Source organism: Arachis ipaensis, chromosome B1, assembly GCF_059453495.1.
Source record: "Arachis ipaensis isolate K30076 ecotype BB chromosome B1, ASM5945349v1, whole genome shotgun sequence".
NCBI classification, from domain to species: Eukaryota; Viridiplantae; Streptophyta; class Magnoliopsida; order Fabales; family Fabaceae; genus Arachis; species Arachis ipaensis.
The window spans coordinates 147,108,209-147,122,902 of NC_142436.1; the positions used below are offsets into that span (position 1 = coordinate 147,108,209).

Genomic DNA, 14,694 nt, shown 5'->3' on the forward strand with positions numbered 1-14,694 from the left:
ACTCTAAATAGCACACAACCCTTAAAGCTTTAAACCCTAAGTCCTAGGAAGCATAGTTTGGAGCAACGCATGGCTATTACAACTTTCTAGGTAATCCATCACACAGGAAATAAAGTTTCTTCATATGCATGGATAGATTTAATCTTAACATAATTATCATAAAAAACCCGATGAAGCCTCTTTCTTGTGCCTTCAATGGGGTTATATCGAACCATAAAAAACTGAGAGTACGCAATGACTTGAGCCCCAACCAGTTGTAGGTGCCTCTCCATAACTTGGATAACATCATGATCAACCATGACAGCTGGCACGTACAAAGTACCTATTCCATTATATGTAAATAGTTGTGACCAGTTAACACCTCCATGGGTGTCACTTACTTGCCATATAACTGAGTTGTATGAATAGATTGTGTGATTATTTGATGCCAAACATAGACATCCATCTCTAACCAAAAGGCAACCACAATGAGACGTAGCTTGAGGAGGGACGTAAATTTGGCCAAAAGTCAATGTCATCAATGAAAAAGATACAATGTATGGTTGATCATTGTCTTCACGGTCAGCAAGCCAATACACAACACCACTGGCTGCAACATATGAATGATCCAACCGTTGCACATACGAAGGACATGCAATTCTAACATGCCAATTCCTAGTGAAACTTGTATACATAGTTAAAGTGTAAGCAGTGCTTTCGGGTTCATCTTTAAATACATGCAAAATTGCATAATGAACACTGTTAGGAAAGTGAGCAAAGGCATAAGTGAAAGCACCCTCACAATAACCACCTTGCAAAGGATCATCTAGTACCCGAGGGATTTGAAAAACTGGATTCCAAATCACCAAGTGGCTTCTCCTTCCAAGGGAGGAGTAACGGATACAGAAGATTCCCATCTCGACTCCAATGAGCTGAAACCAACCGTGTTGGGTTAAAAGAAAAGGCAAGTTGAGGTAGCCGGTTTCCCCGGTAACGGCATCAATCTTCATTATCCAATCCACCGAGGTGATCACAGGAGATGCAAACCCAAAGTGAATGAATAGTGAGCAGCCACGCCTTTTCCATATCCTTGAGATTTGACTGAGAAATTCAAATGAAGTTACCCTTTGCCTCCAATAACGGCAAGTAGCACTGAAACTGACAATGGTTTGAGCGTCACATAAATAGAGGATCTCACTTATAATCTCATCAGGGAGTTGTGGAACCTCAACTTCTGTTGGAGGTATATCACTCATACTTAGGATTACAAAGTGTAAAATAGAGTACTTGACAAACTCCAAACAATATGTTGTGGTGACCAATGCTTGTTGAAGTCCATTTATAGAATGTTAATATGTCTTTGAAAGCACAACTACCTTCTTCAGATGCAATAAATTTCACAAGTTTTAGGTCTTGCATGGTTTAGCTAACATTAAGTGCAAAATGACCTTGTAAGATACTAAATAGTGAAAGAGTTGGGATGGATAAATAAAGCTGAGCTTTTAAGGAGCAAGATTTAAATTACTATATTAATTATTAACGATAAAATCGTATTTTAGAGATTTTTTTACGTAATTCTACCAAAAGGCTTTAGAAATGTAAGTAGATGATAATTACAAATTTGGGTAAAGTATATTTTTTGCCTCTGAAATTTGTTTAAAATTCAAGAAATATTCTAAATTTTACTTTGTTTCACCTTTATCCAAAAAATTTTTAAATTTGAATCAAATATATCGTTGATAGGAAAATTGTATAAAAGATAATTTACTAAAATATTAATCATTAAATTACTATATAATTTAAACCAATTATATATTTAAAAAATAGGAGTATAATTAAAATTTTTACACATTGTTCATAACTTGCAAATGATGTGACTATACTATTAATTTTATTTCGATAAAATGTCTCTTTGGTAAACACTTGAACACCACGTTTATGAAAATCATTATCCTCATTCCTGTCATTATTATTATTATTATTATTCAAAGCTGTGTTATGTCCAACAATCTATATATTATAGGAGAACAAAACTATAAATAAAGAATTGTAAAATTATGTAAAAAATTACTCACAAAGAGTACATTTAATTGAAAGTGAAAACTTATCCTGAGACAAAATTAAAACAAAATAAACCTTCGATGACTATTTTTAAAACTTTTAACTATTATTGAAAGACAAAAAATGTATTTATTCTACAAATTTATTTAATCTTTGCAAAATGACCTTGTAAAATACTAAATAGTGAAAGAGTTGGGATGGATAAATAAAGTCGAGCTTTTAAGGAGCAAGACTCAAATTACCATATTAATTGTTAACGATAAAATTGTATTTTCAAAATTTTTTTGACAAAATTCTTCCAAAAGGCTTTAGAATTGTAAGTAGATGATAATTACAAATTTGGATAAAGTATATTTTTTTTTCTCTGAAATTCGTTTAAAATTTTAGGAATACTCTAAGTTTTAGTTTGTTTCACCTTTATCCTTAAAGTTTTTAAATTTGAATCAAATATATCGTTGACAATAAAATTGTATAAAAGATAATTTACTCAAATATTAATCATTAAAGTATTATATAATCTCAACCAATAATATATTTAAAAAATAGGAGTATAATTAAAATATTTAATAATTTTTCATAACTTGCATATGATGTGATTATATTATTATTTTGATTTCGATCAAATGTCCCTTTGGTAAGCATTTGAACACCATGTTTATAAAAATCATTAACTTATTTAATTTCTGTCAAAAATATTATTATTATTATTATTATTATTATTATTATTATTATTATTATTATTATTATTATTATTATTATTATTATTATTATTATTATTCTTCACAGCTGTGTTATGCCCAATAATTTATATAGTATAGGAGAACAAAACTATAAATAAAGAATTGTAAAATTGTGTAAAAAATTATTCAGGAAGAGTACATTTAATTCAAAGGAAAAACTTATCCTAAGACAAAATTGAAACAAAATAAACCTTGATGACTATTTTTGAAACTTTTAACTATTATTGAAAGACGAAAAATGTATCAATTCAACAAATTTATTTAATCTTATCTTTGTTATTTATTTAATTATGTCCAATATATAATTAGAGAATTTTTTTAAAAAATAACTGTTGATATTGATATAAATAATATTTAAAATAGCTCTGATAACTGATAACTAAGATAAAAAAAATATATTGTATAACATAATTTACTCAAATATTAATCACTAAATATTATATAATCTCAATCAATTATATATTTAAAAAATAGGAGTATAATTAAAACTTCTAATTATTTTTCATAACTTGCATATGATGTGATTATATTACTATTTTCAAATAACTAATATTTATAAAAAATGACGATAATTCTATCAAATTCTTAAAGTGGCTATGTTTAGGGTATGCGATCAAAAACAAAAGTTAATCCAACATTATTCAATAGGTTTTTAAATTAGGATTTATGTCATCTGTTATAAATCTATGGTGTTATTAAGAAGTTGGTGCAATTAATAGAATGGATGGAACCACATCAATCACTAAGACAATACCAACTCTGTGACTTTGCTATTTAGAAGCCATACAATCTACATGACTACATGTTTTCTTTTAAAGCAAACATTAATGGTTGACAATGACATTTACTTTTTCTTTTGGGGTATTATTAACTCTAAGTAGTAAAACAATAGATACCTATAAACTGTACTTGGTGTGCATAAAGTATCTGTGTTAACAAATGAGCCTCATTTAAAATATGAAATGTGAAATGATGGCTTCCATCAGAGCATTAATCAACAGGTTACTTTACTAACTATGGTTGATTCTCAAATTGTTAAAAGAGTCACTCCCCATTATAAGATAGTTTTCGAACCCGAGCTGGATCGGCTGGCTGATAAAAAACTGAACAGAAAATATGTTGAACCGGAAATTAACCGGTGAATCTCCTGATCCGGGGGGTTTATTAAAGGATTACGGTTCGAATACCCCCCCCCCTCATAAGAGCCCGGTTTTATAGGTTAGGAAAAAAAATACAAAAAAAATAAAATAAAACAAATGACAACCCAAAACCCGCAACCCACTCCCACCCCTCTTAGCCTCTACTCTCTGAAAATGCAGAGACTTTCAAAAAGAAACGTAGCCACCCACAGCCACCCACCCCATAGCCACCGCAGGCCACACAGCCCCACATAGTTGTGATCACCGAGCCCTTCTCTTCCTTGTCTATCTGTCGCCCTCTTTGACTCTGTCGCTGCCTCGCTGCTCCTCGCCTTGGGTCGTCGTTAATGATTTTCTGCTCCTCGCCGTGGGTCGTCGTCGCCGTGTCTCCAATCCTCGTCGTGTGTCGTCGCGGGTTCTACCTTCATCTTTTGCGTCGTTTCTGCTTCTGACCCCCGTCGCGTGTCTGCTACTCCCTTCCTCGCCGGCATCGTTTCTGGTTGTCCAATTCACACCGTATCTCACCGTCGTTGCTTCTGTTCTGCGTGTGGTGTTTCGCAGTTGCAGTTTATCACGATGGCCAAAGTTTTCAAATGTTAAACCCTCAGGTCTAAAGTCTCAGAGTAACTCTCTCGGACTCGACTCTTCTAAAATTTGAACTTTATTCTCAATCTGCATGTGGTGTCTTTTTTATGATTCTGATTGTTCAGATATTAATTTCTTGATTCTTTATTTGAATTCTTTCTGTTGATGAGTTTTAAATTCAATTGTTCAATTTATTAATCCTGCCTTCAGATGTTGATGCTGATTTATTCTAATTTTGGATTGGTGATTCCAGTAGCTGATTTCCTGATTCTAAAATGTTGATGATGATATGGTGCATGCCTCATTGCATTCTGATGGACTGCTGAAATTTTCGTAATTATGAGATATTTATGGTTTGATTCTGATTGCTTAGCTGCACTGTGATTATGCTTTTTTCTTTATATTTTGTTGTTGATTAATTGTAAGTTTTAAATCATAAAATGTTGACTGGTTGCTGAACTGATTAGGCATAAGTATGGCACTGGATGAATTTGTTGAAGGTACAAATAAAGATAGCAAAGATAAAAAAATAAAAAGCCAAGAAGACTGAGATTGGTTTGTTAAGATTAGTGTTCTCAACTTGGTTATTCATCTGCATAATAATTTTGAAGTACATGTGTAAATAGCTTCTAATGAGATTGGTTATTAAGCTTTATTTGGTAGCAATGTGTTAGCAATGTATAAATGGGGAGTACACGTGTCAATGTGTTAGCAAGGAAGACTGTTTTGCTATTCTACTTTTAAGTTTGGTTTGTTAAGATTAGTGTTCTCAACTTGGTTATCGATCTGCATAATAATTTTGAAGTACATGTATAAATAGCTATGACTAATCAGGTAAAGAGAGAGATTTAGATCATTGATTTTGTATGGATCTTTTTTTCTTACACTAATAATAAAGAGGTATATTCAGATTTTTTCGTTCTGTTCTCTTCTAAGATTCCTTTGTTGGTCTTTGTTCTTCAAGCTATTTCATTCTTCTTCATTCAGCTTTGGCTTCTTGGTACAATTGAAATGTTGAATTGGTTATAAGTTGCTGAAATAGTTTGATTGCATTTGGATTGGTTTTGGATCAGTTCTAAATTAGCTAATGAATTGCTCAATCATTCCGCAGATATAATTGTTGTTGACTACTATTAGGTTTTCAAGATTTTCACTATTTTATATTATTTTACATGTTGTGAAACTCATAGACCAACAACAATAAGAAAAACCCATAAAACATGAGTGCTTACATAGGAGAGTATGGGTGGGGCGGGTTCATGAGTGGGTTTTCAGGCGGGTTGAATTATTTTTTGGCTAGACTGACCCGATGACCAGATAAAGGAAACGTGCTTATCACTGTCACCAAAGAATTTAACATAACAAAAAATTTGGTTTTCTCATTTTCTTAACTAATGACAGATTTGATGCATGTTTTAAATATCATTTAAATTAAGTATTTAAATAAATATTCTCATTAAAAGAAAAGATAAAAATATTTAATTACTATTTTAGTCCATGTACTTATTATTTTTTTTTTCCAAAAATAGTAATTTAGTAATAATATACATTGAATGATTTTTTTTGGGTTAAAATTAAATTCAGCAAAAATATTATATAACCCATAACTTGTAATTGGGAAGAAAAAAATAATAAGTTTAAATGAAAACAAAAATAGAATGACATATTAATTATAAATGGATAAAAATAACCACATCAAAATCATATGTATATTGATGGATAGATAAAAAAAAAATAAAAGCGGGACATAAGAAACACAATCCTTTTTTTGCTTTTGAATGTATAATGAAAATGGACACAAAGTTTGCTAGTAAGAGGTGGGTGAGTAGTGATTAGATAATTTAGAGACTTCAACTCTGTGATTGTTTGTAGTTAGGGTCTTAATGTCATGGCAGGTGACTATTTGTTGTATGGATAGTTTGTTTAGATGTCCGATGTAACAGTATTTTGTTGGTTATTTTAGTTTATGTTATTTTTCTGTATCAGTTTATCTTTGGGGATGTACATTGTCAAACTGATCTTGCTCATGGTCTTTTGGCTTTGATGAGTTGAACTTATCGGAAAAAAAAACATGAAAAATAACTTGATAGTATATTTTGTGTTCAAGTTTTCATTTTATGAAGTTGTTTAATTGTTTGAATTTTTTAGTTGATGACTGAAAAATGGTTGAGAGGAGCGTACTAAATACTTAATTGATGTTTTTGTTTAATGTTGGATGAATTTTATTTTTCTTAATGTTTAATTTGACATGAGTAGTAATGGAACTTGATTAGTGAATTATTACTAATTTTAGTTTATCTTCTGAGAGATTTAAAGGAATATTTATTACTAATATTAGGCATGTATGGGAGATCAATTTTTGCAAAATAAATTCTCTATTGTTAAAGCAAATCATTTTAATAAACATAAATAAAGAGAGTACTTTCGTTTTAGTCATGGCCTAACAGGCCCCGCCCTCGAAACCATATTTTTTCCTCATTTCCAAACTCAACTTTTATGTTGTTTTAAGCAAAGCAAAGGCCTATTTAGCGAGTTTAGTGCCAGGTCTAATCCGTGGTTGTGCCTATCAGCCGAGGCCCCAAAACTTCGTCCAGAAGGAAACGGAAATAAAACTTCTAAACTACATCCTTTGCAGATTATGTTACACCATGTGAACGGTGAACCCGGTACTCCACTCGCTGCCATAGAAGCATCACTTGGTTCCTTGCTTCATTTCGGAAACCCTAAACCCTACCAACTCTCAACTTGTTAACCCTCAAAAGACCGGTACCAGAAGAGAAAACAAAGCGTAGGCATGGCTATTTCTGCTTCCAGGAGTGACATTAACAGGTAAAAAAACTTCAACCACCATACTTTCATGACTCTATATTTTTCATTGCATACTATGAGACACATGCATGTGTCTTCCTTAAAAATCAGAGCTTTATACTTCAAAGTGGGTACTTGTGTGAGAAATTTTTTATTATTTTTGAATATCTATCTATGGGTATAAATTAAAAAAGACGTAACCCTTACCACGAACAGTAGTCGCTTCAAAACTGAATGGGTGAATGTTCCTGAAAATGCAATCAGTTTTTGTGAAAAAGGTTACTTACTAAATGAAAATAGTACAATCTAACATTGCTTACCCTTTCGTTAACACAGAAGATTTATGGCAACAATGAATAGTTGGCCTTCAGATGATGATAGACTTATCAAGTTTCGTCTTGTCAAAGTAAAGGTAAACTGATTTTGTTGTAATTTTAAGTTACATAGAATTAAATTTCAATTTCCACGGCGACTGAAATATGTTCATATGATGTTAGGGCAAAAGACATTTTCCCAAACACTTTTTAGCAAGATATGGAAAAGAATTTGGTAATACATGTTTTGCAATTGATCACTGTGACAACTGCTTGAAGATTCAGTTAGTCGGTAATCATATGAATAGAGTTATAGAAGAAGACACATTTGAGACAATTAGAGCCTTTTATCAAGCAGAAAGAGATGTAACAGTTAAGCTTTGGTATGTAGGCTTTGGTCTCTTTTATCTTTCCCTGTGGGATAAGATGAACTTTGAGTTAGCTTTGACCCAAAATCCAAATTTCTATGTGAGAGACCAACTAACCTCTGACAAACTTGATGAAATTGAACTGAATTTGAATCTAAAGTACGTACAAAAGGATGAACAACCTCAAGTGACCTCAAGTAGCGGTGATTCACCTCAGTCAACAGATGTTGAAGAAGTAGTAGGCCCTAACACGGCTGATCCTGTCGAAATCGACAATCACATGAGGTAAGATGACTCTTACTCCATAGTTGATTTTGTGACTTTTGTCATCCCATTTCATTCCTTTCAACAAACATAATCATAGAAATCAATTATCTGACAATTACAATGTGTTCAAATTTGTTGATCTATGTTAGAGACATAATTTTTCACACTTACTCCAAAGAACTCCAGCCAAGTGACATTGGAGCCAGCAGACTGGTAAAATAACACAACACTACTATGAGTCTATGTTGTATGGTTCAATTAATTTAACCTGTTAGCAATTATATTAATAATTTTGTTTTGGAATGACGCCCACAGTATGTGCCAGTTGACTTCGCAGAAATATTGAAAACATTCGGAGATGCTGCCATTTGGACAATAATAAGTCCCCCTTCGCCACAGGGGTCTACTTTTCTGTTCCAAGGCCATCAAAATCCTACTAATCCTTTTGATATCAGGTTTGGACTCGGATGGCAGGATTTTTGCAAGGCACATGTGCTGAAACCAAAAGATCTTCTAGCCTTTAGGATAGTCTGCAAACGTAATTTGCGAATGATGGTAGACATTCGAAGGTATCCGAGAGAGTAGAACATCCGCAAGTCTTGTGAGAAGATACATTTTTATGAGCTGAATCCTGATATATGATGTATCTTTTGAGCTAGAGTTATCAACTGATGTAAAACATCATCTAATATGATGAATGAGATATTGAATGAGATATTGTATTAGGTTTTCCTTGCCTCTGCAGTTCAATCTTCATTTTAAATTAGTAATTGTCTTGTCTGAATACTTTGTAGCAAGAGAAACAACTTCTTAAACATTGCCCAACATATATATATATATATATATATATATATATATATATATATATATATATATATATTAACCTGTTGTGATGAAAGCCACAGGATGGATATTGAATGAGATATTGTATTAGGTTTTCTTTGCCTCTGCACTTCATTCTTCATTTTAAATTAGTAATTTTCTTGTCTGAATACTTTGTAGCAAGAGAAACAACCATTGTACTAATACTTCAAGTTGTATACACTTGCTACACTGTTCTTTAAAGGTATTTCAACATCAGCGAACAATTTAGATGATGAAAAAGCTTGTTGAAATTTCTGACTTTATTTTCTCATATAACCATATATATATATATATTGACTAATGAATTTTCGAACAAATGAACTACTAAAATGAGCAGCAACCAAATTTCATACTAATCTTTTATATATATATATAGCTAAATATACATACATGCACCTTGCACCCACTTACACCTACCTTCATCATTCAACCCCTAACTAATTAGAACTTACAACACCTTGAACTTAATTCCCATGTACTTGACATTACACTACTAAAGCAACAACATGTAATATAACATATTTAACATTAGTTTTACAACATTAATTCCTCAATTCACCCTTATGCAAAACAACTCAAACTAAGATTACTCTAGCTTCCTCTTTCCAGTGTTTCTTTTAAATGTCTTGTTGCTGGAACCTTGACCATCTGGAGTACATATCCCTACCGTGATAGCATTGTCAACAACCTCACCGACCACCGACTTAACGGGACTGGCATGGACGCTTTCACATTTGCTTTCAGTTGGGGAGTCCTGCGTGCACAAAAAAATGTAAGGCCTTCTAAAACATAACATAATATAAATTAACTTTTTGGATTATCTTTAATTGCCTTCTAACCTTCAATGCAGATATAAAACCCAACGCATTTGCTTCTGATTCAGTTTCCAATTGGCAAGAACCATCCAAAGTGGCACTAAAACTTTGATCCCCTTCATGAGAACCACCACCCAAACTGGTTGTAAAACTGTGAACCCTTGCCTAAACCACCAAAACACACTACTTGTAAGCAACAAAAGTAGGTAGTCTATTAACGAACAAAACATGTTAAACCGGATGCCAGCATACCCCAATATTAACGGAAGTCGAAGATTCCGTCGAATAAAGGCCTATCAGCGACTCATCATCACTTATCTTAACTACATTGTAAGGCTGGTCAACCGACCTGATATTCCGATACGTCACAGACAATTTAAACAAATACTTCCTTTCAACAATCGCATCGAAAGCTTTCGGATACGAACTTCCCGGGTATGTATCCTATGTTTTGGCAATTAACAACTTAGAAACAGGTCTTGCCGATAATTGAAAATATTATTAATCACAAAGACTTACAGTCGGATCACGTATTTCACTGGCTGATTTGCCAACAATAGTCTTGGCTTCTGAATTCCATAAGGTCACCTTAATACAACCGGTACCATCAGTAAGGATGACAGCAAGACGATATCTATAAACACAACACAATTGTAATGGCAATTAGGAAGACCAACTTGTATCGTGACACATGCTAAATAAATGCACATGAATACATCCTTATTGTCATCTAATTACCTCAGAGCACCATTAAACCCAACCTTTCTACAATGATCACACCAATAGCGGTCCTTATTTGGCTGCACTTTTCTGGGACATGTGTTGCACGATACGTAGAACCAATCCTTCAAACCCACATCAACAGAAACTATGGTACCAACAACCCAACATGATGTCTCCTAACCATTTAAAAAAAACATAACGTCTTTCCATCAACAGAACATAAAATAAAGGAATGTTTAAACCCAAACACTCAACCAAAAAGCTCACATGGTCCAAGTTGAGAACTTCTTCCATTGACTTGATTGGAATTGTTCCTCGAGATATTTCATCAGAGACGGAAGGTTGGCCATGACTCTCGATAAGATTGATTCTCTGAGAAGCTAGATCACCTTGCTCAAGTAAACTACATAACACAAAAAATATTGAACATAACACAGCACAGTTTTTATTGTTAAAAAAAATTATGCATATATGGAGAAAAAACTAAAGGAATTGACCTTCCCTTTTTTTCATTTTTTGCATACCTCTTCTTGAAACTAATAACAGCAGGGAAGTCAGCATTACAATATACTCGAGAAGGGTCAAAGCTACTTTGGATGTTAACATCATTCAAATATACATATGGTTTAAAAAGCTGGGCAACCATAACTAATGGCTCACAATCTGGCCTATGCAAGAATGTAACCACTTCATCAACAAAGGTGCCAAATAGAGTACACTTCATCTTATGTCCCCTAAAAACACAGGCAGAATGCATCAATAAGAACACCACCAAAGTGACACAAAAACAGCTAATATAAAAAAGATTATAACCACGTCAAAATTCATTCAACAACAAAAGGAGAATCAAGAAAACAAACTCTAAATCCTCCAAGTAAACCACCATGCGTTTAGTGTGTTGCCCAGTTTTGGTAACCAAATCTCTTGCATCTTCTTTAGCTACCACATGACCAATGCAATCTACATAAGACATGGAAAACATACTCTGATCACTTACTATTCACTCCGGTTCAAAGTGACCAAGAATTAAAGAAACCATAACAGCCTAGAATGAAAGACCGAATACTAACCGATCAAGTGGTTTTGAGCGACAACTGAAGCCATTGCCTCAATTTCTTCATACTTTGTGAATCGAAACGGGTTGAAAACAAATGTGTCAGGGGTGAGTCTAGACACAGACGTTTTCATATAAAAACTTAGTTTATATTTGTGAGGTGTAGTCCTCACTGACTTTCCATAGCCTTGCACAATGAAGTTCTTCATGGAATAGATTTCATGCTCGCGGATAACACTCCTAAATATCACAATGCTGTTCCTCGGTACACTACAATGGATCCGATCACCCTATATGAACAAAAGCCAACCACATAAAAACAAAGAAAGATTTAATATAATAAATTACATTAATAAACCCACAGGCCTGGGCACACTAAAATAATAACGATTTCAATACATGATACACTTACCCGTTCATCCTGAAGGATCATCTCGATGCTAAAAGCTTCATCCGGATTCCACTGACTCGGAACCTCGTACAGTCGAACAACGCCCACCACCACGGACCATTCTAGTTTAGACGGGTTGATGTCTGCCACACGATCAACTCCATGGGTTGCACTATTTGAAATACTAAGCGTGGCCATCTAAAAGTGTGTACACCTTCTACACAATCTTGTGCAACAAACATGTATATATACACTACCAGCTGCTCGAAAGGCAGACCAAGAAATTGTAATAAAAAGTTGCTATTGAAATGTGTTAAAAGAGCGGGAAAGTTTAACATACTTTATGCATGTCTAATCCAACATGGTGATCCTCCAAATCACTTATCAACCAATGAGAAAACAGGAACTTCATTTTATTGCATGACCTTGGGATTGCCGAAACCAAACTGAGAAGGAGAAACTTGAGAAGTAACCAAATGCTGCAAACTTGAAACCAAACTGAGAAGGAGAAACTTGAGAACTAACCAAATGCTACAAATTTCTAATGAGATTGGTTATTAAGCTTTATTTGGTAGCAATGTGTTAGCAATGTATAAATAGGGAGTACACGTGTCAATGTGTTAGCAAGGAAGGGTTTGTTACACTGTTTTGCTATTCTACTTTTAATATTATAAAGAGAAGGAGAAACCAAACTGAGAAGGAGAAACTTGAGAAGTAACCAAATGCTGCAAACTTGAAACCAAACTGAGAAGGAGAAACTTGAGAACTAACCAAATGCTACAAATTTCTAATGAGATTGGTTATTAAGCTTTATTTGGTAGCAATGTGTTAGCAATGTATAAATAGGGAGTACACGTGTCAATGTGTTAGCAAGGAAGGGTTTGTTACACTGTTTTGCTATTCTACTTTTAATATTATAAAGATTAGTAGTATCTTTTTTCTCTTCTACTTGTTGAGAAAGGTGAATAAAAATAGCTAAGCTACAAAATTCGAACTTTAGGTGATGGTCCAATAATTAATTTTCAATATGTACTTAATTATTGGTGCAATGCGACGCCGTATTGATATTTTAATTAGCTCGAGATATTGTTTAACGCATAGAGAAATTATTATTATTAATGTTGATAAATGAATTGAAGGAAAAATTAAACTAGCTAGTATACAACTTGGATAAGCTATGTAATGAAAACGATATGACATGATTCCATATATCCGTTATATATGGATATGGTATGTAAAAGGTTGACCTATATATTTGTACTCAGAAAATGTTCCGTATTTTAAGAATGTGACAAAATTGAAGTTCATTTTGCTCTTAAATTTCCCTGGCCTGTCTGGTCTCAAAGTAGTGTATCCAAGTTCATTTGTGTGAATTGAACAATTACCACTTGAAGAAACAAAATTTGATAACAGCTACTGTGCTGCAAATTCCAAATCATCAATATCATCTCTATTTTAATTTCGTCTTTTAGTTCTCTTCGTATTTTTTATTTTATAATATAGTTTGTTGGTAAATTAAACAATCTATGCATATAATAATAATAATCTCTAATTTACTTTATGCTCATTTTTCTTAACCAATAAAAATCACATCTTGACTCAGTTACTAAAATTAGTCATATATTTAGGTATAAATAAATATATTATTTAATTTATTTTTTATATATATTTTATATTTTAATATATATTTTATATTAATAACAAATTTTGATGATTAATTTTAATGTATATCTAACACAATTAATTTTGATATTATATTATAAAATTACTTATCTCAATAGTTTAAATTAAACTGATAATCAACGAATTATAACTCAAATAACATGACATAGTCTCTTTATACTTATTTAGAGGTTATTGGTTCGATTAAACTGATAGGAAAAAATCATCTTTAAAATAGAAGTTGCACTCATTATTTTTTTCAAAACTCAAAAACATTTATCCTGAATAAGGAACATACGATTCATTATATCTTGATAGAACTCATATCCCACGTTAAACATGTTCTGAATGTTCCAGTGAACAGGTTTTTTCCCACTTTTGTTTGCATTCTGAATATTTATATATATATGTGTGATGTGCAACATGCTTTAACAATTTGCGTCTTAATTGTACTACTCTTTCGTTAATTAAACAACATACATTACGAAATGTATGTAGACTTAAATTAAAGCACATGATGATGAGTGCTTTTTTGGAGTTGGAGTATAAATTAAAGGTGAATTAATAAATATTGTGATTAATTAGATGAAGCTAATTAAGATGAATTAAATTAAAATGAAGAAGCCGCCAAAGCATAGAATGAAGAAGAAAAGGACGGGCACCATTGTTGTTGTGTTAATGTCTTGTCGTCCTTTAAGCGCACGCTTGGGGTTTGGAACTAAATAATTAATAAGGTTAAGAAGCAATATTATAAACCTAGGCGTGAATCTGTGTTCCCCAGTCTTTTCTTGTTTTTATAAAGTATACGTAACTATGTTGGTTTCAAACTCTACATTTGCACCATTCTTAACATAAAATATTTGTTAGTGCCTCCTCTATTATTTACAAACACCTCCCTCCTGTATGTTCCATTGCACCCACTAT

At 32.7% G+C, this 14,694-nt stretch overlaps 3 protein-coding genes across 3 annotated transcripts; 1 reads left to right on the plus strand and 2 right to left on the minus strand.

Moving 5' to 3' along the window:
• Positions 1-98: 98 nt before the first annotated feature.
• LOC148578797 (putative F-box protein At3g25460) lies at positions 99-1,235 on the minus strand. Its single transcript, XM_088503211.1, has one exon. The coding sequence runs from the start codon at positions 1,233-1,235 to the stop codon at positions 99-101; it is 1,137 nt and encodes a 378-aa protein (XP_088359337.1).
• Positions 1,236-7,139: 5,904 nt separating this feature from the next.
• Positions 7,140-8,993, plus strand: LOC107612157 (uncharacterized). Its single transcript, XM_016313977.3, has 5 exons — positions 7,140-7,333; positions 7,649-7,724; positions 7,810-8,279; positions 8,411-8,474; positions 8,577-8,993. Exons 1-5 carry the CDS (start codon positions 7,299-7,301, stop codon positions 8,844-8,846), a joined length of 915 nt encoding a protein of 304 aa, XP_016169463.1. The 5' UTR covers positions 7,140-7,298; the 3' UTR covers positions 8,847-8,993.
• A 718-nt stretch (positions 8,994-9,711) lies between these two features.
• LOC107612138 (replication protein A 70 kDa DNA-binding subunit B-like) lies at positions 9,712-12,306 on the minus strand. Its single transcript, XM_088503212.1, has 10 exons — positions 12,130-12,306; positions 11,734-12,007; positions 11,524-11,623; positions 11,188-11,397; positions 10,931-11,066; positions 10,679-10,839; positions 10,460-10,574; positions 10,193-10,384; positions 9,965-10,105; positions 9,712-9,879 (listed from the first exon to the last, which is right to left on the minus strand). Exons 1-10 carry the CDS (start codon positions 12,304-12,306, stop codon positions 9,712-9,714), a joined length of 1,674 nt encoding a protein of 557 aa, XP_088359338.1.
• Between the last annotated feature and the right edge of the window lie 2,388 nt (positions 12,307-14,694).